This window comes from Verticillium alfalfae, genomic scaffold (assembly GCF_000150825.1).
Source record: "Verticillium alfalfae VaMs.102 supercont1.1 genomic scaffold, whole genome shotgun sequence".
In the NCBI taxonomy this organism is placed as follows: Eukaryota; Fungi; Ascomycota; class Sordariomycetes; order Glomerellales; family Plectosphaerellaceae; genus Verticillium; species Verticillium alfalfae.
This window is the reverse complement of record NW_003315038.1, coordinates 2,505,280-2,529,152: the sequence shown is the minus strand read 5'-3', so window position 1 is coordinate 2,529,152 and position 23,873 is coordinate 2,505,280. Positions and strand designations below refer to the sequence as shown.

Here is a 23,873-nt window from a genome sequence, read left to right as displayed (position 1 = left end):
CCCCCCTTCTTTTTTGGGCTCTTCGCCACCTTTTTTTTTTCGAAAAAGGCGCAAGAAGCTCCGTCAAGAGTTTGGGGGGCGTTTTCCCCCCCCCCGGGGAAAGAATGGCCCCGCTTCTCCTGGACGTCTCCTTCTTCTGCTTCTTCGTCTGCACGATCTGTGATTTGAAAGGCAGTTCGGCAGCAAGGGCACGTGGCACCCGGAGGGGGTTGAAGTGGCGGGTCTGGCGCTCAATCTTGCGGTACTGGCTGTTCTTGAGCTGCGGCGTGGCGATGCTCTGATCGCGGCGAACCTCTCCTGTCAGACGCATGCCCTGCCAGCCGATCATGTTCGTAACTGGGTTGTAAAAGCGATGGGGCTTAATAGGGTACCAGGCGCGAAGGAAAATGATGTCGCTGTAGAGAATCTTGTCTTCAAAGGTTGCACGGAAGTTTCCCTCGGGTTTCGAGAGTGCGCGCTTGATCTGTCCTCGAATGCCGGAAACAGTCTTGATCGAAGCACCTTCAAACTTGGCGATCTCGAGAGATGAGTTGAACATTCCCTTGATGAAAGCAGTATTCTTGTGGATCTTGTCGGGTGTACCAGTGAGCTTGAGCTTCTTGACAATTTCGGTGGACTCGTCAACGCTGAGCACTGTGCCTGTTGCTGCTATCCTGAAGCCCGGGTTTTCAGAGGAGAAGGAGTTGAAGCATACAAAGCCAGTGTTGGGCGCGATCAAGGGAGCGTACACTGTCGCGAAGCAGTGCATATGTTCGGGTGTGTACTTGAGCATACGATTCCTCGTCCGCGAGTCCGTTGTGCTGTAGATAGGCATCGTCTGGAACCGACGCCATCCCAGAGAGAAGATCAATGGATCGTTCGTCTTCAGGATCTTCTTGTGCCACCGGTGCTTCTTCATCCTGACCTGGACGTAGCCGAATCGATCTTCTGTGGCAGAAAGACCGCCAAGGATCAAGGGTGTCTTTGCCGAGAACTTTTCAACAAACTCGGCTGGAACGCCCTCGATGACGAGCTTGGCGTATCTACCAGCCTTGTAGCCCTCCACTGCACTTCTTTGACGCTCGTCAAGTTCCTCGAACTCGGCCTTGTTGATATCCAGTTGCTTCTGGATCATAGCCTTCTGTGCATCATACCAGTCGTCTTCGCCAAACTCTTCAGTCTCGCCACCTTCACGTCTGGCCTTCGCTTTGTCGTTCATGAAGCCTTCCCGATCTTCCTCTTCGAATCGAAGTTTGAGCTCCTCTTTACGCCGTGCGTTTTTGGCTCGCTCATCCTCTAGGGACTCGGGCTCTTCAGCAGGGGCTTGGACGCCTTGACCTTCTTCGGCATTCTCGAGATCCTCGAAAACACCATCGCCTTCGTCATCCTCATCGTCGTCGATGCCGTCGAATTCTTCGTCTTCTTCGCCACTTTCACCGTCCTCCCTCGACAGCTTGGCCGAAGTGAATCGTTGCCTCAGTGCCTCCACATTCTTCTCCACGGACCACTTCGCGGCCAGGTCCTCGTAGTCGTACAGGGGTATCGAGCGGTCCTCGGCGTTGTCTTCTTTCTCCTGTGCCGTCTTCTTGAAAAAGTCCTCATCGTCGGAAGCCTCAATGTCCTCTTCCTCGCCATCATCATCACCTCGCCACCTCTTCAGCACCTGTTCGGGTGTCATGGAGTCGTCGTACATGAATCTTGCGAGATCCGGCGTGTGGTATGAGCGCTTCTTGCCGTGGAGTTTCTTCGCACGAGAAGACATGTTCTCTTTCCACTTGAGCGCCGCAGCCTCTTCGTCGGAATCCATATCCTCCATGTCCTCATCGTCGAAATCGCCCTCCTCATCCTCGTCGAATTCGTCTTCGGAGCCCTCATCAGATCCGGACAGAGAGCCGAGATCAGAGTCGCTGTCCGCAAAGGCCAGATCGTCGTCAGTGGCTTTCTTGTCGGCATCCTGCTTGAACATTTTGCCGAGTTTTCCCTCGTCGAATTCGGTTTCAACTTCGGAATCGCCCTCGTCTTCGCCACTAACAAACCCCTCATCATCTGGGACCTCCTCATCAGAGCCCTCATCACGATCTGCAAACCGAGCCTTCCGCTGAGTCTTGCGGCCGGTGTCTTCTTCTTCTTCTTCTTCCTCCTCCTCCTCTACAGCCTTGACCTGGTCGCCACCCTTGAAGAGCTGCACACCCTCCTCAGTTTGACCTAGGAGCTTTCTCTCGGCCTGCAATCCAACAATGAGCTCCTCGCCCTCACCGCGCTCGACGTCCGCGTCCTTGTCGAAAGTGAATCCCTTTTCTCTCGTAATCCAGATGGCATCGCCATCTATCCTGAGGCCACTTCGGTCTGACATGGGAGCGTGCACCTTCTTGTCCTTCTCATCAAGCCTTCGTCTCGTGGTTTTACCAGTGATTTTGGCGATAGCCTGCTCCATTGCGGGGGTTGGGCATGGATCCGGCAAGACCTCCATGTTGGCAATTGAAAAATCGCCCAAGCCGGGAATGTGGACGCGCTGGCCTTGGGCTGCAAAGTTGGTTCCTCGCAGATATCCAGACAGGACGACGGAGCGATCGCACTTAGGGTCCTCTTCAATTTTGGTGGGGTGGGTGATGTCTCTGTAGCTGTCGATAACGCTGAAGGGGTGCGTGTTCCTCCAGATCAAGGGTCGAGGGTTCTTCATGACAGATAGGTATCGGGACAGATTGTGGATTTCGCGATCGGGGTAGCGGCCGTTGAGAACACCGGAGAGGTAGAAGAGATGTGCGCCTTGGTACAGCTCGCTCCAAAGCCTGCGCTTCAGTCTCCTCTTGGCATCTCTTAGCGCCTGCGGCTTGCGGAAGAGATCCAAGTGTGTAAGAATACCGAAGACGTTGCCGGGCATGCCTGTGGCTGCAAGAACGTTGAGGAACTCCATCGTCTCCATCTCGAAACCAAAGTTGCCGTCGATCATGAGGAGCACCACATCTGCGACCTTGGCCATATCGACCATGGCCTCGAGTTCGTTCGGACATTCGACAAACGTCAAACGCTGTTTCTTCGAAGTGACAACAGTAACGGGACCCTGCGGGTCAGAGATCGATTCCTTCGCATATCGCCGGATCAGACTTTTCATCAGCGTCGTCTTGCCGACGCCGGGAGGGCCGACAATGGTAACGATTCGCGGAGGGGCTTCATCGGGAAGTCGGTCGACGAGGGGAACGTGGAAGCGCTTTTCTTTAATCTATTGCCCCCAAATCAGTTCTCTGTGAGTTCTCACGGGCGAGTCGTCGAAACGTACATCGGAGGATCGAGCAGCTTGCCGCGCAAGTTTACCGGGAGCGTTGAATGCGAAAGCCTTCGGGTTGCGATCTGGATTCATGTCAATAGAGTCAAACAAGACAGACATATTGACGACGTACCACCGGTGTGCTGCTTCTTCTCCTTGGCCTTCCTGTGAGGCTTGTGTACTTGTTGCTCCATGGTGGCCGACTCTGCCAATTCTGCAAGATTGGGGCGGACAACAGCTGGACACGTCTGGACAGGACGGGTCGACGTGCATCGAGATAGTAGTCCGACACTTTTTTCTGGAGGACCCGATAAAATTTGCGAGAGATCTTTATCTAATCTTATCAGCGTATCGACATTGCTGGAAGAAGTGAGCGACGACCCCACCGTCGTGCCCCTCACCCCCAAGGTGTCGAAACAGTGCACCGACCCGCACCTCAACCCCGCGGCTCAGGTAGTGGTAAACAGTGTCTCGTCCATTGGCCCAACTTGATTTCCATGCTTTCCATGTAGGTAGGTACATCAGATTGTGGTGATGGAGCTACTCTAGTAGAGCAAGACTATGGTTCAATTGTGTGGCTGCTCGCTTTTGGCACATGGAGCAGAGAATCATCACACCTAAGGGTATGCAGGTGGAGTTCACCGAGACCTGCCTGATCAGCCACGAGGCCAGACCATTCTCCCAGTCATCTAGCTCCGTCTAGCGAGGTAGATTTACTCTGACGGGCATGTGCCCGGAAAGCCAAATCAGGTATGCACGAAATGCATATGTCAGGGGATGACGTAGACGGGCAGCCCGAGCATACATGCGGCACGCACCACATCTGGCTCCATTCAGCACATCATCAGGTCAGGTGGGAGGTAGCCAGTATCAGGCACCGCCTAGCGGCATCTTACTTGTTATCTCACTGGGTCGACGGAACGCAAATACACGAAGAGCGTACGAAGAAGGATTGGCCGGGTATGCAGGGTGTACCCTCCCTCTGTTACGCAGCGCATAAGATGCGACATCCGGGTTTTATAAGAAGCATCCAGCACCCTCGAGCGTCCCAAGCAACTACCTTCCCGCAACAACGAATTTCATCATTTTTTCAGACAACCCAGCTCAGTCAGACCACCAACGGAAACAAAAATATGCCTTCCTACATTGTATGATTGTCCTTGAGCGGAATGTATTAGTTCAAAAGGCTTACTGTCCTTAAGGTTACGTGCAAGAAGGATGCGACCGACGACCAGGTCAAATCGTAGGTTTACTACACCTGAATTATCCCCAGGAATTATAGATTTTATTGGCTAACAGTGACACGCAGCGTGAAGGAGCACGCCACGAACCAGGGCGGCACGATCACGCACGAGTACAACCTGATCAAGGGTTTCGCGTACGTTTGAACATTTCCGTGTCAAGCAAAACAATGCTGACTTGTAATCATTTCAGTGTCAAATTTGACGAAGACACTGTTCAGAGCCTTGAGGCACACGAGCACGTCGAGCAGGTCGAGGCGGATGGCGAGATGAAGATTCAGTAGACGACAGCATTCCAAACATGAGGTCCCAAGGAACAGCATCACAACCCAGCATATAGAATACACTGCCCATCGGTACCTAATTCAAAGTGCAATCGCCTGCTTCTCGGCAGGGAATCGAGTTTTATCAGCTTCACGTTGGGTCTCGCACCCGATGCTCTCGGATGATGACATGTTGATGCCATTCCGTTGGCTTTCTAAGCGGTTTGATGTGAGGGGTGACCATGACGAGTGTTGTGGTGGACGCGGGGCACTTGATCCCCCGCACGGTATTGCTCGGCTTGGGTCGGCAGAGTGTCCATCAAAGCTAGGACAGCGCTACCCACGCTGAACTACAGGGGTCGAAGCACCAATCAAGCCGCTGCAGCGCCCTGATGGACGGCATCCCAGGACACAGCAGTGAGTCAAGTTTCATGCTATGGCTCTGACCTCGGGCTCATACACCTTATTACCTGTCCACGCCTTCAACCAACTCCGCCGCAGACCGCGACACATCACCCATTACCACCATGCCGACATGCGCGGCATCACATCTCCATTGAGGCATAGGTGCCGACCGACGACTTTCTTGCATCCTGCACCGCGCGCCCGTCGGGACATTTCTGTCACGACCAACCGGCCATTCCCCTGGGAAGAGCACACCACCCCCTCTCGCGAGCATGGCGGCGCCGACTTCTTTACACTGGCGGGCAAGCCACAGCATCCGTTGAGTCTCGCCGATCTGGTCAAGTAGGTGCTGTACTGCTTTTTCATCGTTTCCCAACGCTTCTCTGGCATTCTGCTGATTCTTTGATTGTTTTCCAGGCATGGCCGTCCACCATTGAGCGAGGCTTCCCTCCTTGCTTCTGCAAACTTCACACTCTCCCTCCTTCCCATTCGCCTGGCACGACGAATTCAAGCGCTTCGAAACTTGCCGTTTATCGTGGTGTCGAATCCCAACATCAGGCAAATCTATGACAAATACGAGACGTCGTTGTCGACATTGCTGCCGTGGTGGGAGAAAGGCAAGAACCCAGTCCGTACCCTGGATGACGAAGTCCGCTTCACCCAGGTCCTTGCCGACCTCGTCAGGACGCACACCGACACAATTCCAATCTTGGCACGTGGATTCTTGGAAGCCCGCCGTCACATCTCCCCAGCCGATGTGACAACTTTCCTCGACCAACATCTTCGAGCGCGCATCGGGACGCGACTTGTGGCTGAGCAGCACATTGCCCTGCACTACTCTTCACAGCCTCACTTCAACCCGGACGCCAGTCCGACGCCATGTCTTGACCACCCTTCGTTCGTAGGCGTCATCGACACCGCTCTCCGCCCTGCAGATATCATCCAGAGCCAGGCCGAATTCGTTGCTGAGATCTGTGAGCTTCGCTACGGCACGAGGCCACAGCTGATTATCAATGGGGACCCAGATACCACATTTGCCTACGTGCCCATGCATCTCGAGTACATCATCACCGAGCTCTTGAAGAATGCGTTCCGTGCGTCCGTAGAGCGACCCGGAAACACAGAACCGGTCGTCGTCACCATCGCGCCCGAGCCGTCCTGCGGCGAGGCTGTTCAGATCAAAGCACCAAGCGAAGAGCGCGGCAACTTCAAGAGCGACTTCATCCAGCCACTGGATGACAATGCACCCGGTGTGACTATTCGAATCCGCGATCGTGGAGGAGGAATTGCCCCTGATGTCCTTCCGAATATCTGGTCGTACTCCTTCACAACTTTCAATGACGATTTTGACGACCTTCCTGGTAGCGGCGGAGGCTCTGATGTCTACGGCGATGGCCTGACGGCGATCGCCAATGCCAATGTGGGCGGCAGCTCACTTGCTGGACTTGGATATGGCCTGCCCCTGAGTCGAGCATACGCCGAGTACTTCGGAGGCGGCATTGCCGTGCAGAGCCTGCACGGTTGGGGAGCAGACGTTTATCTCAAGTTGAAGGGCATCGGTGTGCACTGAGGGTTCTGGCGTTGGGAAAGCGTTGGTGCTGCGTACATCGCAAAGCAATATTTAAACGAGGGGCGTATCTTGGAGTATCTTACGGGCGCCCTCATGCGCGTTCCAATGAATTTGTGTAATAGCGTTCCACTTTGTTAAACATGACTGTTGTGATGATGTCGTCAGCCTCTCCAGGCTCTACTTGGAATCATAGCTCGTGATGTTGTTGGCTGAAGGGTAGATGTTGCTAGCAAGCAGCGTTGAAGCCATGGGTGACTCTGAGAAACGCACCCAGATTGGCTTTTGCAATCCTGATTATGAGATATTTGGACATGCAGTTCTTTGAGTCCTTATTGACGGACGGGCACTGCATCTCATGAACTCCTGGTTGAAGATTGAGAAATACGGATGGCCCTTGTATAGAAATACAAACATACAATGGACAATTTCATCCGTCAAATTGCCCTGGCGTGTCGCTAGCTTGATGAGATGCCGATTCCTCCACCGTGATGCTAGTCAGTTCCGATGCTGAATGGGAGTCGCTCATTGGACAGCCAGCTGGAGGAGCGTTGATGGAGCTTGGACCACATGTGCGCCCTGGGATTGAGGAAACCGTGGACCTTTTTGGCACTCGCAAGGTCGCTACGTAGGTGCCTTGGATTCGTTGGCTCAACTCGTACATCGCAACAGCACCCTCGTCTCAACGCCATCGCAAGAAACCCGCTGTCGACCAGAGAACCGAAAACACACTTATTCTGGATCTAGCATTCGAACCGCGATAGTACAGCTGACGCAACCATCTATCTCCTGCCAAAGCAACAAAATGGCCGCGGCAAGCTCCAGAGACCCTTATTCGAACCCTCCCTTAGACGATGATGACTTGATCGATCCTGATGATGGTGCGCATTCAATATGAAGCAGTTCACTCAGACGTCTTGCTGACCTCGTACACCCTGTAGCCGATCTCAACGACTTCGATGACCCCCTTGGAAATACATCATCTCGTCAGCCCCTGACGGGCAATATCGGCTCAGCACCCGGAGCCTCATCATCGCGCCCCTTGAACGAGAGCGCGTGGACGTCGCGGATACCTGGCGAAGATAGACAGACTCCTCAGAACACGATTGACGAGTCTGTTTGGGATACACTTCGCCGCGACCTTCTCGCTATCTGGGCTAAAATGCGCGAGGTGCTCTACCCCAAGTACCTGCTGGGCGGCACTATGTTTGATGCCGACGGACTTCGGGGCGCATATGCCAATATCAGAGGTGCCGGATTCTCCGGAGCGCGCGACGAGATTACAGGTCTTGCAAGCCGCTTCATGGACTCTGAAGCTCTCCTGTCGCAGAACACTATGACACCGGGGCTCATGGACTGGGACCTTTGGGGTCCTTTGATCTTCTGCCTGCTTCTCAGTCTTCTGCTCAGCTTCAACGCCTCTCCCGATCAAAAGGACATCGTCTTCAGTGGCGTTTTCGCCATGATCTGGATTGGGGAGGCGGCTGTCACGCTGCAAATCAAGCTGCTGGGTGGCAACATGTAAGTCACGACCAAGAATGCTCCGCGGAGAATAGTGCTAATCTAGCCTCAGCTCATTCGCGCAGAGCGTTTGCATCATCGGCTACACGCTGTTTCCTCTCGTCCTTGCGGCAATGCTGTCTGCGATCGGAATACCCACGATTGTCCGCGTGCCTGTGTACCTGGTCCTCGTGGCATGGTCGCTGGCTGCTGGCGTTAGCATCCTGGGCGGCAGCGGTGTGGTCAAGAACAGGGTTGGTATCGCTGTGTACCCCTTGTTTGTATTCTATCTATTCCTTGGCTGCCTCTGCTTTATCAGCTAAGCGACCAGAGATCAGGAGCATGCGGAGGCGTAAAATGTGGGAATGGCCGCTGCAAACCAGCAAGCGTAACAAGGCTCAGGTTCAACTCGGCTGCAAAACTGTGTACCACTAGATATCCCTGGAAACTTCTCTTTCTGCGCTACATGAAAGCTTGAGCCAAATCAAACCTCATGTGAATTGGACCTGTCAACTATTTGTAGGCCTGTACTTTTCTGTGGTGCTAAACCTATCGCCTGCCAACGACAGTTTAAGCATAATTTTTTTTTAGCGCATAATGTGAACATCATGAAGCAACAATGTTACAGACCAACACCGCTCCTGCATTTCAGCAAATCGATTTAGAAGAGGTTCACTGACTTACGCCTCCGTTTTCCAACACCGGGGTTGCTGCCCGTCAGACAGAAGCTAGACCCGCTGATTGGTCGCGTTCCGATATCATCTGCGAAAGGTAGGCCCGCACTAGCCCAACCTTAGCCCCGGGATTCAGAAGGAAGGCGAGCGGGCCAGTGGTATCTGCAACCTCATCACTTCGCCCAACTTGCGACGCAACCCACCTCTACTCTCGATAGTCCTCCAGCCTCGCGCCATATTGTCTTTGACGCGAATCTGGCAACTCCCCAAGGCCTTGCAACAAAGCATAGCCCCTTCTTCTTGGAACCTAGCTCAGCTGCGCACCCACTTTCTCATTCAGACCCCCACCGACAGACACGACCTGCATTGCATACATTGCCGCCCACCGCCAGAACAAACTTCACCTCTGCTCTCAGCAGCCATGGCCGACGAACCCCAATCTGGTAGCCCCAGATCGGACCCTGTCGATTCCAAGGAGGACGCCGAGACCGCCGCTGCTCGCAAGGAGCTCAGACATGCCGCCATATCGGAGAATACCGTCGCCGATTCTGTTGGCCAGACTGGTCGCACAACACCCGAGGACGACCAAGAAGACGACCTGAAAGACCGCATCTCATCGCCCAAGAAGAAGCGCGCACGAGACCAACTAGACGACGTCGAGGCTGAAGAGCTCGACACTCACAGTGTAGCATCGACCGATTCGGCCAAAGATCGGGCGTTGAGGTCGGAGCCAGAAAAGAAGCGGCACAGGGACGAAGTCGCAGATGAAACCGTGAAGACCACCGCCGATGCTGAGGTACACCTTCTCCTTGAGCCCGACTCAGCCTCCAAGCTAACAGTGAAACACAACAGAAGGGCTCGGATACGGTTGAAAACGAGGCGACGACAGAAAAGGCTACTGTTGATGTATCGGATCAAAAAGACCCAAAAACAAAGACGTTGCCTGTCTCCGAAAAAGAAAAGACAACATCCTCTTCAGCGTTTGCTAGCTCTGGATTTGCCAAACTCGCTTCGTCAAGCGCTTCTCCCTTTGGAGCTCTAGGCGGTGGCAGCGCGAAGAAGAGCGTGTTTGGCGGTTCGGCTGCTGCCGCTTCCCCCTTCGCATCCGCATCGCCTCAGAAGCCTGCCACGACTGCAGCAACACCCACGCTTAGCTTTGGATCAACGGGCGAGCCAGCAGCTGCATCACCTTTCGCCAGCGCTGCACCTGGAGCGAATGGCTTCAAGTCCGTTTTTGGTGGCGGCGGTGGATTCGGGAGTGCACTCGCCGGCAACCCCCTGACCAGTTTTGCGAAGCCAGGCGCATCCTTCAAAAGCGAGAAGCCTGCGAAACCGTTCGGCGCGCCAGAAAGCGACGCCGAGGACGAGGACGGCGACGAGGATGGCGACGAAGAGCCTGAATCAGCTGCCGATGACAAGGACGCCAAGGAAGACTCTGACAAGGAAGACGCCAAGGTGTCAGAGGAGAAGAAGAAAAGCAGATTACAGCGAGGTGCGTCAACAGACACTTATTACACAAGATTTCATTCTAACTGGATTTAGTCGCCGTTGATGATGGCGAAGCTGGCGAGATCACGGTCCTAGCCGTCCGATCCAAGATCTATCACCTAGTCAAGGAAGAGGGCTGGAAGGAGCGAGGCGCCGGAATGCTCAAGATCAATGTACCTGAGTCATGTGTTTCATTCGATGACGATGGCGTCCCCATTCCAGGATCTTTTGATGCCTCCGGCTTGGAGGATGATGAGGAGGCTGCTGCTGGCAGCAAGACCGTCCGTCTTGTCATGAGGCAAGACAGCACGCACCGCATACTGCTGAACACCACAGTATTTCCGGCACTGGACTTCCAAGAAAAGGCATCTCTCAAGGCCGTGGGCGTTTGCTTCACTGCTTTCGAGGGAGAAGACGCTAAACCTGTGACTGTACAGGCCAAGGTAGGAGCCGCGGAGTCAGAGATCTCCTTTCAAATCAGTGCTAATTTGCCCCACAGATGAGCATTGCAAACGCTAAAAACTTTATGAGCGAAATCGGCCTGATCCAGCGTGAATTGGCGAGTGCTTGATTGCATCCTGGGATGGGCTCTCGCCTCGAAGAATGTGCAGCATAGGATGACATAATAGGCAGCCATACTTAGCCGCATTTTCTTGTCACGATTGTGCGGCTCGGGCGTGAACTGGGGTGTTCACCGGCGATTGGTGTCATTGGCAAACAGGTCAGGGTGGAGGGTAAAAGCATGCTACCATCGCCTGCTGGACAGACGGTTGCCTACGTTTACGATCGAGCGCGGGCGGAGGCTTCCTGTCGGTGTTACGGTTGAGTCATAGACCGGATCCAGAAGGCACACACATGCATGGCCGTTCTGGATCTTGAGGCTACACAATGATATGTCAATTTTCTCTGATGTGATCTGGGTTGAAACTCCTCAACGCATGATCTTCATCTTATAGCATATGATGTTGATGACCAGCGGTCATGCGGTCGAATGCTGATTTACAAGCTTCAAGCTATCACTTAGCTCTACCCAGAAGACTGCATCCTGTCCAATCATTGTGCTCTTGCATATTCCTCTTACTCCTGATTCTGATGTCTGCCATATCAGCATTGCCGGCTGTGGGCGGTACCTCAACTAGCTTGCAAGTTGATGAGGGTTTACGACATCAATGTTCAGGATGACCGCGAGCTAGGCACCTTACGCCCACCTTTATGCTCGTATTGTGAGGCTGTTCGGTCCGGGGAAACAGGTCCGCCAGGTGACTTTGAAAGGTTCCTAGCACGACTACTTTATCCAAAACGTCAGATTTTCATGACCATGAGAGACAGACAGCTCTGATGATTGGTATCAACTTGAAATTACACGAATTCGCTGCCGGCGTTGTCGATTGCTCCAGTGTCTCCTCACGGGAAAGTCAGGGGCGAAACACACGTGACTTGGCGTTCTTCCCGCGACCTGTGATGGTCCGTGCTCGCGTGGCAAGACAGGCAGCATCATACACTCATGTATCGTCGCAACAGAAACTTTTTGACCTCGTTCTCGCACTCTTCTCAGCTTTGATATCACAAGCAGAGGCGACCCGAAGCATTTGCGTGTAATCTACAGATATCCGGATGCAGACGTTGAGTGCCCCTCATGAGACTTCAGTTCTAGGTCTTCTTCGTACTTCGCTGATTCGTCAGCCTCTCAACGCCCGTACGTATTGATTCAGTGCTTGAGGCCTCGCTCCTGCTGCATATCTTATGCTTGTTGGTTTTTTCCCATTGACTTGCATGTAGTTATCTGTCTCAATCTTAATAGGACCTCGTGAGAGAGGGCAGAAATCCTCAAGCTTATCTCAGCCGATGAACGTCATGTGTCGCATACTGTACTTGCATTCTTCCGATGCCATCAATCTCTAAAGAGCCAATACATGTGCTGAAGATCATCGCATAAGATTGCCACCAAGTCTTTCAGCCATGGAATCCGCAGATCCGCTGGCCGCGGCTTCATCGCCTGCTGTGCCAGAATCCTCGAAAGGAGGCAAGCGAAAGAGAGGCCAGACTAGCAATGGACAAACGACTGGCGATGATGTCGTTATTTCGGCCGAATTGCGACATGTCAGCGGTGACACCGAGATTGCGGGAGAACCTCTCGCGAAACCCCGAAAGCGTGGTGGGTCGAGAAAGCCGAAAGCAACAACGCTTAGTCGAGCAACAAGCGTAAGTGTAGTTGATTGTGAGACTGAGTGGCCCGAATCCTTCAGAGCTCTCGAGAAGACACACCGCGCTCTGAACCTCGTCTATACCTTTTGTTGCACGCGTAAGCACCTCGCTACAACCTTCGATACCATCAAATCCTCTGTCGAGTCGCATACCAAGAAACCCCTCACCATCGAGGACGTTGCAGCTATAGCTGCTCTGCGGCCAGAGGCGGTTAACTTCACCTATGTGGACGAAATCATGCTCCAGACAGAGATTATGGGAAGCGAAAGAGATGAAACATTCAAGACCGGCCGAGCCAAAGACTTTCGCGCCCAAGGCCCCGCCCCTGATGCGTCTGTTGGAGGTATATCGGGCTTGGATGGCCTAGGTCGTCACCGCGATGATGAGGTAGTCGGTGGAAAGGAGATACTGTATTTTGAGTTTGTGGATGGTGATCTCAAGCGCCAGGTCCAGGATAGGAAGACTGGAGAGCCTACGAAAGCCACGCGGAAACTGAAGGACGAAAAGCTGAAAATGCCGGTCTACAGCCAGAAGCAAATGACGACACTCATCGACAGACGCAACCAAAAGTTCTCTAACAGCATTAGCGTGTTCTTGAATCGATGCTTAAGAGAACAACGAGATCCTGTGGAAGCTCTCAAGCTAGAGGCGCAAGCTTACATCCCTATCCCGACGGTAACGGATGACATTGCCACTGGCACCCAGCTGGATAGCCTCCCAGAAAGCATTCCTGCCGAACGAAAGAGCATACCGGAGATTGTCGACGAACTAAAGGAAAGCCCATGGTATACAGGGCAGATCGTCCCTGATGGGCACCGGGTCTTTGAACCACAAGAAGCTGTATACGGTAATCTGGATTTCCTACTTAGCCAAGATCTGGTAAATGCCTTATTCAACGCAAAAGGTATCACGCAATTCTTCGCGCACCAGGCAGAGGCTCTGAATGGACTGTATAATGGGCAGCACGTCGTTGTTGCAACATCGACCAGCTCTGGAAAGTCGCTCATCTACCAGCTACCTCTCGCACACGCCCTTGAACAGGACATGGACACAAGGGCAATGTTCATCTTCCCAACTAAGGCACTTGCGCAAGACCAGAAGCGCAGCCTAAAGGAGCTCATCTCTTACATGCCTGGCATGGAAGAGGTGGTTGTTGAGACCTTTGACGGGGACACTCCAATGACCGAACGGAACATGATTCGAGACGAGGCTCGAATCATTTTCACCAATCCCGACATGTTACACATCACCATCCTGCCCCAGGAGGAACGCTGGCGAACGTTCTTGAAGAATCTTAAGTACGTGGTTGTCGATGAGTTGCACTATTACAACGGCCAGATGGGTTCGCACATGTCGTTCATCATGCGACGTTTGAGGCGAATATGCGCGGCAGTGGGCAACCGTCACATCAAATTCATCTCATGCTCTGCCACCGTGGCGAACCCTCAAGAACACTTCAAGACGATATTTGGCATCAAGAATGTGCGCCTGGTCGATTTTGATGGGTCCCCTTCTGGACGTAAGGAGTTCTTGTGTTGGAACACGCCCTACCGAGATCCGGGAGATCCTGCCAGCGGTCGCGGAGATGCTTTGGCTGAGTGCGCCCGACTTTACTGTCAGCTTGTCCTCAGAGGTGTACGTATCATCGCCTTCTGCCGCGTACGAGAGCAGTGTGAAAAGCTCGTCAATGCCGTCAAGTCAGAGATGGACTCGCTCGGCCGTCAAGAGTGCATGGGTCGGGTTATGGGCTATCGAGGAGGCTATACCCCCCAGGATCGACGTCAAATCGAGAGCGAGATGTTTGAGGGCAAACTTCTGGGTGTTGTCGCGACCTCCGCTTTGGAGTTGGGCATCGACATTGGCAGTCTCGATTGTGTGCTTACCTGGGGATTTCCATACACCATCGCTAACCTACGCCAGCAGAGTGGCCGAGCAGGCCGGAGAAACAAGGACTCGCTATCCATTCTTGTCGGTGACTGCTTTCCCACGGATCAGCATTACATGCAAAACCCTGATGAGCTTTTCACCAAACCCAATTGTGCACTCCAGGTTGATCTGGAAAACATGTTGGTTCGAGAAGGCCATATTCAGTGCGCAGCGTACGAGATGCCCATAAGACCAGTCGAGGATGCTCAATACTTCGGGAGTGATCTTGCTAAGGTTTGTCAGGAGAGGCTCATCTTGGGTGAACTGGGCTTCTACCATTGCCACGAACGTTTTCGCCCACAACCTGCTAAGTTTGTTGCCATCCGCGACACAGAAGATGAGCATTTTGCCATTATCGACGTAACGCACGGCAAGAACCTTGTTCTCGAGGAGCTCGAGGCTTCTCGTGCCTTCTTCACATTATATGATGGAGCCATTTTCCTGCATCAAGGAAGCAAATACCTTGTACGAGATTTCGATCCAGATCGACACATGGCGCGTGTGGAAAAGGTCAATGTCGAGTGGATAACGAAGCAGCGCGACTTCACAGATACCGATCCTATCGAGACGGAAGCCATCAAGCGCATCAATGGATCTCTTTCAAAGGCATTTTATGGCACCATCAAGATCCAGCAGAACGTCTTTGGCTTCTTCAAGCTGGACAAGAAGAAGCGGGTCATCGATGCGGTTCACGTCAGCAACCCTCCTGTCATCCGGTATGGCAAAGGCATGTGGCTCGATATCCCGAAGAAGGCCTTGCTAATCTTGACGGAGAGGCGGCTGCACATTGCAGCGTCGATTCATGCTGCTGAGCATGCCATTCTGAGTCTGATGCCCAACTTTGTCATCAGCATGCCCGGTGATGTCCGGACAGAGTGCAAAGTCGCACTGAAGGAGTTTGCGCAGAAAGAGTCACAGCGGAAACGGCCTGCGAGGCTGACCTTTTATGACGCCAAGGGTGGCGCCGGCGGGTCTGGTATCAGCACAAAAGCTTTCGAACATGTCGATCACCTGTTGAAGCAGGCTCTGGCCCGAGTCGAGGCGTGTTGGTGCGAGCACGGCTGTGTTGAGTGCGTCGCTTCGGAGCTTTGCAAGCAAGCAAACGAGGTCATGAGCAAGGCAGGGAGCTCTGTCATTTTGAAGAGCTTGCTGAACATGGAGATCGATATTGAGGCGTTGCCCATGGGTCCGGAAGAGTACAGCCCTGTTGGTATCGAGACGGTGGTCTTGGCTCAGCCCGTTCCACCCAGGGATCGAGCTCTTCTTCAGGAGATGGGGGTCAAGGAGGAAGATTTCGAGGAGCGGGAGGCTGGTACTTGGAACGAAGTCCAATTCTGGGATGGCGGTTCGACATGATTATTGGCAACCTGTGCTTGTATCTCACCAGCCAGAGAAGATAAGGGCTTTGCCAGTTGGGCCACTACCGCAATGGCACCTTGCCGAAACTCCTGACTAGCTTGATGCGAAACGCGGTTGCGCAAATACCTCAATCCGGCACTTGCTCTAGTATACCGTTTGTCGGCCATTTCCAATCCCAGATGTCTTCAACATGTCACAATAAGGTTACCGAATTACTGCCAACGTCCTGCGCGCGTTGGCATCACACAGGGAGAGCGGTGTTAACAGGTCTCTCTAGTTGTCAGGGCTGCTTCACAATGAATTACCCCGCCATGACAACCTTGTAGGAAAGAAGCTTTTGCCAAGTCCAAGCGAGCATTAGGTGTCACCTCGGTGTATATGTCGTCGGTGAGTCGGTAAACTAAGTTCACAGCGGGGGGTCTTGGGCTTGGGCTCGAGTGGCCAGTGAGCGCCCACAGGAACAATACGTTTCGTATCACATGCCCTCACGAGTGATCATCGTCATGTCGAAATGGACATCTCCTTCAAGCTGCCGGTCCCAGATAACCGCCAGCGATAAAGGGCCGCCTCGACATCTCCTATCTCAATCGTGCGCCCGCATCCCACCGTGATGTCGCCTCGCTCCGCGGAGATGCACGTTCTGACGGGTGACCCGCAGATAAGGCAGCCCACCCCTGAAAGGTACCCCCAAAGCGGCTACCTATTCTCGAACGACGGAACCTCCAAGTCTGGATCACAGCCGCAAGACGAGAATCGCGAATCACAATGCTCCCATTTCGTCTATCGCTGCGTACATGTATGCCAACCCAGGTCTCCTATCCGGAGATACACAAATATTTTGAGTGACGCAATCATCCCAAGAACGCCGATCCTGTTTACCCTTCCCTGAAATGTTCCCGGCCAAAGCCCGAGAGCCCTCAGACACCCCGGAGACCGGTCGTTCCCAGATTTAGCCCAACGCCCAACACCCAACACAAAGCCCGGGGATCCGAAAGCCGGATCACCCCATCGCCTGCGGCCCGTTCAGAAGAACAGCAAATCGTCCTCCTTCCACCCGAGGCCCAGAAGAATCGTCTTTGCGCTCTTCTCCATAGCCTCCGGTCCGCAGATCAGAACCATCTCCTCCCCACCGGCACTGCCGCCCGCTCCCAATTCGTTCTCGAAGAAGGCAGCGTCCATGCGGCCCCTAAGACCCGTCCATGAATCGCTTCCCTTGGTGAGAGTGTGACGTAGCGTGCATCTGCCCGGCGCCAACAGAGCCATAGCATCAAGCTCCTTGCGGCAGAGGATGTCCTCCTCGACCCTGTTGCCATCGAGCACGAGGCACTTGGTAGGATCCTCCTCGTTCTGGATGACCGCTCGTAGAACCTGGTAGATGGGCGTAATGCCGGAGCCGGCACATACCATGATGAACCGCTTGACCGTGCGCTGTTTGCCGGAAATTGTGCAGAGACCGCTCCCGTGGTACGTAAACTTGCCGACTGGTCCCTTGAAGTCGACAAAGTGCCCAACGGGGATCGAGTCGAGTGCCTGCGTCATGCGTCCGCCCTTTTGCTCTGGCGTATCACGATAGATCTTGATGAGAACGTCCAGCTTACCCTTGTCTGTGCCCTGCGACATAGGGGTGTATGCACGGATGATAGCCTCTCTCGTCGCCGGGTCCCGAAGTCGCACCATGAGATGCTGACCTACGGGAAGGCCAATAGTCTGATCGGGGTGCTCGAGGTCAAAGGTGAAAATCTTGCTGTCCGAAGAGACAGGCGTCTTGGCCGAAAGGATTGCCTTGGTCCACGTCTTGTTCTGGAGGAATACCTCGCGCTTTGCGGTCCGTCTCCAATTGCTCTTCACCAGAGGCAAGTGCCTTGCGGCCGGCTTCGTCGAGGGTGCCAATGTGGTACTCAGGCATCATCTTCTTTGCGTTTTCGCTGTCTGTGGGGCCGTTAGCTCGAGCATGCCAGGTCAGACCGACTGAGACTTACGAATGGCCAGGAACTCCTCCGATGCATCCTGTCCAGCAGCGCCGAAGATGGATGCTGCGCCTCCTGGATGGCCGTCGAGGTAGCCGGTTCCATCATACACTTCCCCATTCACCACAAACCATGGCGCCTCCTCGCCAGCGTGCTGGCGAAGCTCCTCTATCGTAATGGCGCGCTTGACGCCTTCCTTTGTCATGCAAATTTCCTGGACAGGCTCGATCGCCACAATCTCCTCGGATTCACCTTCGATCTTTTCTCCCCAGAAGCCGTTAGACAGATTGCCGCCGGCCTTTTTGATGCGCTCCATCCAACCACCAGCCATAAGTGCAGGCAGTGTAGGGTGCTCAAATCGCAACTCATGGCCCTCCTTGTGAATGACTACTCGGAACCATGGGTTGTTCATCATACCCAGAACGCTCCAGTACATGTCTCTTGGCTGCACCATCATGCCTTCATCCATGCAACGGACCATGATGTCGTCGGCAGCAGCGATCTGAGACATTGGGATGTCCAGATCCCAGAAGCACCAGCAGAAGCTCGATTCTCGCCAGGCCATGTCCATACGACCGCCGTATAGCATGTCACCATCGGGGGCAAGTCGGTATTCGTCTTCTGGGTAACTGATGTTGGCAAGGGTCCACGATTTTCCCTTGTCGAGCGTAACCTCCACACGAGTGATCCTGCGACCACCTCCACCGTATGCGTAGCCCCGGACTTTATAAGACTCAGGGCCGTTGACGAGGGAGACCTTTTCGTCATGGGCTGGGTAGCAGGTAGCGCTGTTGGCGTTGAGGTCGTAAATGGCGTAACGCTCGTCCTTCCAAGTGTCGGGCAGATCGGCACTGGCGTCGGGCGAGATCATAGTCGGAAGAACGCGGTTGTCGTAGATATGATACCAGTTATCGCTTGGCTCCTTGGAGACGATGATCTTCTTCAACCACTTGACGCTGCGTCCGCCAATCTGCCCGGGGATGATAATTCGTACTGGCCTGCCGTGGTCAGGGTGGAGGAGCTCGCCGTTCATGCGGTAGCAGACAGTGACGCCACGGTTAGGATCCATCGCCCAGTTGAGTTTGATGCTAGTGCCATAGTATCCATTGGGCAGCTTGTCGGCTCCCTCAAAGGACACATAGCGAGCGCCCCTCTTGGGCATAGCACGAGCCAGAAGGTCGCCGAGGGACACACCGGTCCAGAGCGCGGTTGACAGGCCAGCAGCGCCCCAAGAGAAGCCCTTTGTCTTGCGGACGACATTCTGCTCCTTTCGCCTGTTGCCAGCACAAACGAGGGTGACGGGGTAAGTGATCTGCTCATACTCTGTGATGAGGTCTCTCAGAGTCATCGAAATCGGCTTCTCGACCATGCCTTCCACGGTGAATTCCCAGTCGAGCATATCCTGGTCCTCGACCTTCGGGACAGGGCCATGGTTTCGGACGTAGTGCAGGTCCTTGTTCGTAAGAAAGCCTTGGTCGTAGAGATCACTAAGAGGCGCTTCGACGTTGAACGGGTGGACACCCGTTAGCCGGATGAGCCTTGGGTCTCTTGTAACGTGGCTGTCTGGTGTCTTCAAGTCTTGTGGCAGGACTTGGTTGACTGTTGGCGTGGGAGGTAGGGGGTACACGCGGGGCCTCTCGGCATCGAGCTCTTCAAAAAGACATAGTGAACTGGACTCGCCAGCTTCACCATCGACGCTTGCACTGCGGTCTTCCTTGATGGTGTCTGCAGGACTTGGGGGTAGCTTGAAGTCGGGCTTGATAGTGAATGTGTCGCTCGGGAGGGATTCCGGTAATTGGTCCCGGAAGGGTAAGGCAGGGGTCGGTGTGAGGATCTCCATGTTGTCGACAAGCCCAGTGTGTGTGATCTCTGAGACCAGTGTAGGAGGGTGACACACAGTGGAAATGATGGAGAATGAAAGAACAATAGAAGAAGTTGTTTGTAAGATTGGATCAAGCAGGACTGGGTTCGGTAGTAATATGGGAACCCGCGTCGAATCTACATCAGCAAGAGCAATGTGTAAAGCATTCTGTTTCTCCGGGGATTATGGAGCGTGGCATGGTGCCGGAAGTGGGTGGGAATGTAGGCATGGCGGTGCAGCGACTGTACTTCCTTGGGGGGACCCTCAGATCGCACCACCGATTAGCACTAGCTGGAGTTCGACGGGCGCGATCCACGGCAGAGAGATCTCCGGCTGGCCAGCACGTCAACGGATCAGTCTAAGCCATGTCTGTATCATAAAGACACGGCAATACCGACCCGATGTTTGGTCCACCTCGAAGGGAGGCCCTTATCAACGTGCGCGTGGCGGATCTCTTATGGGGTGGGCGTGATTGGATCGATGGTCGAAGATAAGGAGTCAACCCGGAGATGCGCCAAATTCGAGCGATGTTGAGCACTACCATGGGCTTGCAGAAGGCTTCCAGATCGTGTCGAATGGCCTCTCGTCATTTGATTTTGTGGCGATCCCATCGGTACTGCTATCTTACGTGAATATGTCATCTTGTCAGCGGAAATGTTGACTAGCTGCTTGGACGACATATTCGACGGTCCATCTTCCCCGCGTGTCTGTAACACAAAGGAACCAACTGACGAAGCTAATAATCGGAGTTTGAGAGAGACTTCTTGTCGGGCTTCAGAAAGCGATCTTGTGCCTAGGCATCGTTCGCTTTTGGATTTGATGTCATTGCCTTCTTGGGGTTACGATAGACACCCGCATCCAGTGACCAAGTCACGGCTGATAGCCAGGAGGAACCAGGCTCGCACATCAGGAGAAATACCCATGGCTTGCAAAAGTGTGAGCTTCAGCTGCCTTGTGCTGCCCCAGGGCAGCCTGCAGAGAGTATCGCTATCAATGATATCGGTGACAGATTTGAATTGGCTGGAGGTCATGGTAAGGTCATGGTAGACCGAACGCAATGGGAATAGCGTCATTCGTTATCTGTTCGAGTTTCAGGGTCGAGTGGAGCATCCAGAAAGGTGGACCGGTCAAGGAGCCGCCGCCACAGCGTTCTTCCGGCCTCCGATGATGGCCGTCTTAGTCAGCGAACTGGCCCAGGGCTAGACGCAGCTTCCACGCGGCTGCGCTTAACATTCCCATAGTGAAGCGGCTAAAACGGTGCGTCACCCTTCAAGGTGACAAGACTGTGCTCCACTGCGAATATGAGGGAACCTAACGTCCCGCAGTGGAGGAGCCTTCATGACCACCACGACTTGCCGGTAACTTTCGTGCCAACTTCCTCTGGCTGAGACTCTGGTGCCAGCCAAACACTCAGGAATCTTGCGCGCGCACGCATCCAACTCTAGAAAACCTCTTCTCGATCCACCGATGCCGGTGCTTGCCGATGCGCATTACGTTTACCTAGGGCCGTCTATACCATAGCAGCTCTCCCACCGACCAATGTAGCACCGACAGGTCCAGAATACATTCATACTCAACAATCCGCGATCTGTCATGGATCGCGCAAGGAAGCGTGAGCTCTCAGAGCCTACGTCCCCCCAAAACAGTGTATCCTAACCTCGAGTACAGGCCAACTGCGCTCCCTGAACGAACGCGCCTGGGCTGGCGAGACGGGTCCGTACTTTCACCTCTCGAAACACTCAGTGCAGCCCCCTCTGACTTGCGTCCTCTAGATGTTTTCACCGTCAACAAGTCTCTAGACTCTTCGCTCAAGAAGAACACTGCTTTCATCAAGAGGCTCCGAACCGCCATCTCTTCCGCCACCCTCAATACGTTCATCCAAGAGATCCGAACCCTCAGCCTTCACAAGTACCTGTCTGAGATCATTTCGGCCTGTTATGAAGGACTATGCCGACTCAAATCGCCCGGCGAGGTCGACGCCGGAGTGGAAATTGTCAGCGCGCTTCATCAGCGATTTGGCGCCAGCGAGTTCACGGAACACCTGGGATGGCTACTCGGCAAGGGCATGGCAACACCCGACAAGAGCATCCTCAAGACTTTGCCCCCGGAGGTTCGCGAAAAGGAGGAAAAGGAGCGCATCAGCCGCCAACGCGTGCTCCTGCGAATCGTATCCGAACTATGGCTTGTTGGGGTTTTGAAAACCCTCGATGACATCACTCGACCGGACGATGCTACAAAAGGTGCAACAGGCAAGGTCACGGACCTCAAGTTGAAAACAAGTTCCAGCAAAGGCGGGGCCGCGGAGCCATTTCCGTTGGAAGTGCTGAAGGATCTGCTAGGTCACGATCGGGAACACGCCAACTTGCCACTACTTGTCATCTTCGTCAAAGCCTTCAGCTGGGACATTCTTGGCGTCCGACCTGCAGCGGCCGAGGGACGGAAGACTGTGGAAGAAGATGGGGCCACACGACCTGCGCATGAGTCCTCGGGAGAAACTGATAGTGCTAATGGCCCTGAGACCGACAGCGACGACAGCCCATTCACACCACCTGAGCTCCAGGAGAAGTTCAAGAGCATCCTCAAACGTTACTTCGACGACGTCAAGAACCACGTTCTACGCGACCAAAAGGCCATCCACTCGCAGTCGCGCCGCAATGCCGAGGCTTATGTCAAGTCGGGGGAGGTGTTTGAGGACCGACAATCCAACTATGAGAAGCAAGTCAAGTCGCAAGAAAGACTCGTCGCCAACGCGCAAGCTATCGCAGATGTCATTGGGGGCCGAAATGCTGGAGCTGCGAACGGCTCATTGGGCTGGTTAAGGCTGGAGAGTACTTCGCGGCTTGGCGATGGTGCTGGCATCTGGGAAGACGAAGAGGAGCGACGCTTCTATGAAAATCTTGTGGATCTGAAAGGCAAGGTGCCTGGGATGCTTCTCGAGGATGGCAAGAAGAAAAAGCCGGAGAATGATGAGCAGGTCGGAAAGAAGATCGACGCGGCGGACGTCGAAGCGCCAAAGCCGACTGATGCCGCCGATGACCAGTCGATGGCCATTGCAAACAAGACCATTGGAGCCCAGGTCGATGCAGTCCTAGCCCGGTTGCCAGAACTAACGACAAAGGATGCCATCGATGAAACAGCGATTGACTTTTGCTTCCTAAACTCCAAGGCTTCGCGGAACAGGCTGATCAAGGCTCTCACCGAGGTGCCTAAAGGCCGAGGAGACCTGCTTCCCTGCTGGGCACGCCTGGCTGCGACGCTCGGCCAGTACATGCCAGACGTCCCCAAGGGACTTGTGGACTATCTTGATGCTGAGTTCCGCAGTCTGCAGAGGCGCAAGGAGAAGGACTTTCTTGGTCAAGTCCGCTTGGGCAACATTCGGTACTTGGCTGAGCTAACCAAGTTCGGCATTGTTCCTGAGCATGTTGTGTTCCATTGCCTGAAGGTCAGTATGGATGACTTTTCAAAGATGAACATTGAGATTATCTGCAATCTTCTGGAGAATTGTGGGCGTTACCTCCTGCGAAACCCAGAAACGTCGCCTCGCATGGCAACTTTTCTCGAGACCCTTCAGCGAAAGAAGTCGGTGCAGCACATCGGACAAGCCGAGCGCATGTTGATCGAGAATGCCGTTTACTATGTTGATCCGCCGGAACGCCCAGCCATCGAGCAGAAGGAGCGTGACCCTATGGAGCTGTTCATCCGCAAGCTGATTTACATGGACATGACTAAGCGCAACTTCAGTAAGATTCTGAAGCAGATTCGCAGACTTCACTGGGAAGAAACGGAGGTCGTCACCATCCTCGAAAAGGTCTTTTCGAAACCCGGCAAGGTCAAGTATGGCAACATTCACTTGCTGGCCATCCTCATGGGAGCCCTCTATCGCTACCATCCAGCCTTTGCAGTCAAGGTCATTGACAACCTCATCGAATCCATATGTTTTGGTCTTGAACTTAATGACTACAAGTACTATCAGCGACGCATCGCTGAGGCGAAGTACTTGGGTGAGCTCTACAACTACCGAATGGTTGAGCACCCTGTCATCTTTGACGCCATGTACAAGATCGTAACCTTTGGTCACGGGGGTGTGCCTCACCCTGGCCGGTTCATCGCGCTCGACCCTTCCGACGATTTCTTCCGCATCCGACTTGTGGCGATCATCCTGGAGGAATACAC

The 23,873-nt window shown here is 53.9% G+C and overlaps 8 protein-coding genes across 8 annotated transcripts in view; 6 read left to right on the top strand and 2 right to left on the bottom strand.

Moving 5' to 3' along the window:
- Positions 1-3,438, bottom strand: part of VDBG_00772 (ribosome biogenesis protein BMS1) — a gene marked incomplete at both ends in the record, with an annotated part of 3,688 nt that extends 250 nt beyond the window's left edge. The window contains 3 exons of the mRNA XM_003009044.1: positions 30-3,199; positions 3,257-3,327; positions 3,378-3,438. Coding sequence (XP_003009090.1) covers positions 30-3,199; positions 3,257-3,327; positions 3,378-3,438 — 3,302 coding nt within the window. The remainder of the gene's footprint in view (positions 1-29; positions 3,200-3,256; positions 3,328-3,377) is intronic.
- An 841-nt stretch (positions 3,439-4,279) lies between these two features.
- On the top strand, positions 4,280-4,876 carry VDBG_00771 (predicted protein; the record flags this gene model as incomplete). The annotated part of the gene is made up of 4 exons (XM_003009043.1): positions 4,280-4,392; positions 4,447-4,487; positions 4,554-4,622; positions 4,679-4,876. 4 exons carry the CDS (start codon positions 4,378-4,380, stop codon positions 4,767-4,769), a joined length of 216 nt encoding a protein of 71 aa, XP_003009089.1.
- A 407-nt stretch (positions 4,877-5,283) lies between these two features.
- On the top strand, positions 5,284-6,723 carry VDBG_00770 (kinase; the record flags this gene model as incomplete). The annotated part of the gene is made up of 2 exons (XM_003009042.1): positions 5,284-5,495; positions 5,571-6,723. The coding sequence occupies 2 exons, from the start codon at positions 5,284-5,286 to the stop codon at positions 6,721-6,723; spliced, it is 1,365 nt and encodes a 454-aa protein (XP_003009088.1).
- An 802-nt stretch (positions 6,724-7,525) lies between these two features.
- On the top strand, positions 7,526-8,543 carry VDBG_00769 (YIPF6; the record flags this gene model as incomplete). Its single annotated transcript, XM_003009041.1, has 3 exons — positions 7,526-7,601; positions 7,662-8,241; positions 8,294-8,543. The coding sequence occupies 3 exons, from the start codon at positions 7,526-7,528 to the stop codon at positions 8,541-8,543; spliced, it is 906 nt and encodes a 301-aa protein (XP_003009087.1).
- Positions 8,544-9,315: 772 nt separating this feature from the next.
- On the top strand, positions 9,316-10,953 carry VDBG_00768 (conserved hypothetical protein; the record flags this gene model as incomplete). The annotated part of the gene is made up of 4 exons (XM_003009040.1): positions 9,316-9,690; positions 9,747-10,386; positions 10,437-10,825; positions 10,882-10,953. 4 exons carry the CDS (start codon positions 9,316-9,318, stop codon positions 10,951-10,953), a joined length of 1,476 nt encoding a protein of 491 aa, XP_003009086.1.
- Positions 10,954-12,341: 1,388 nt separating this feature from the next.
- Positions 12,342-15,869, top strand: VDBG_00767 (Hrq1p; the record flags this gene model as incomplete). The annotated part of the gene is made up of 1 exon (XM_003009039.1): positions 12,342-15,869. The coding sequence occupies one exon, from the start codon at positions 12,342-12,344 to the stop codon at positions 15,867-15,869; it is 3,528 nt and encodes a 1,175-aa protein (XP_003009085.1).
- Positions 15,870-16,628: 759 nt separating this feature from the next.
- On the bottom strand, positions 16,629-19,679 carry VDBG_00766 (nitrate reductase; the record flags this gene model as incomplete). The annotated part of the gene is made up of 3 exons (XM_003009038.1): positions 16,629-17,579; positions 17,665-17,801; positions 17,852-19,679. The coding sequence occupies 3 exons, from the start codon at positions 19,677-19,679 to the stop codon at positions 16,896-16,898; spliced, it is 2,649 nt and encodes an 882-aa protein (XP_003009084.1).
- A 1,407-nt stretch (positions 19,680-21,086) lies between these two features.
- VDBG_00765 (nonsense-mediated mRNA decay protein) lies at positions 21,087-23,767 on the top strand (the record flags this gene model as incomplete). Its single annotated transcript, XM_003009037.1, has 4 exons — positions 21,087-21,312; positions 21,369-21,413; positions 21,473-23,534; positions 23,674-23,767. 4 exons carry the CDS (start codon positions 21,294-21,296, stop codon positions 23,765-23,767), a joined length of 2,220 nt encoding a protein of 739 aa, XP_003009083.1.
- Between the last annotated feature and the right edge of the window lie 106 nt (positions 23,768-23,873).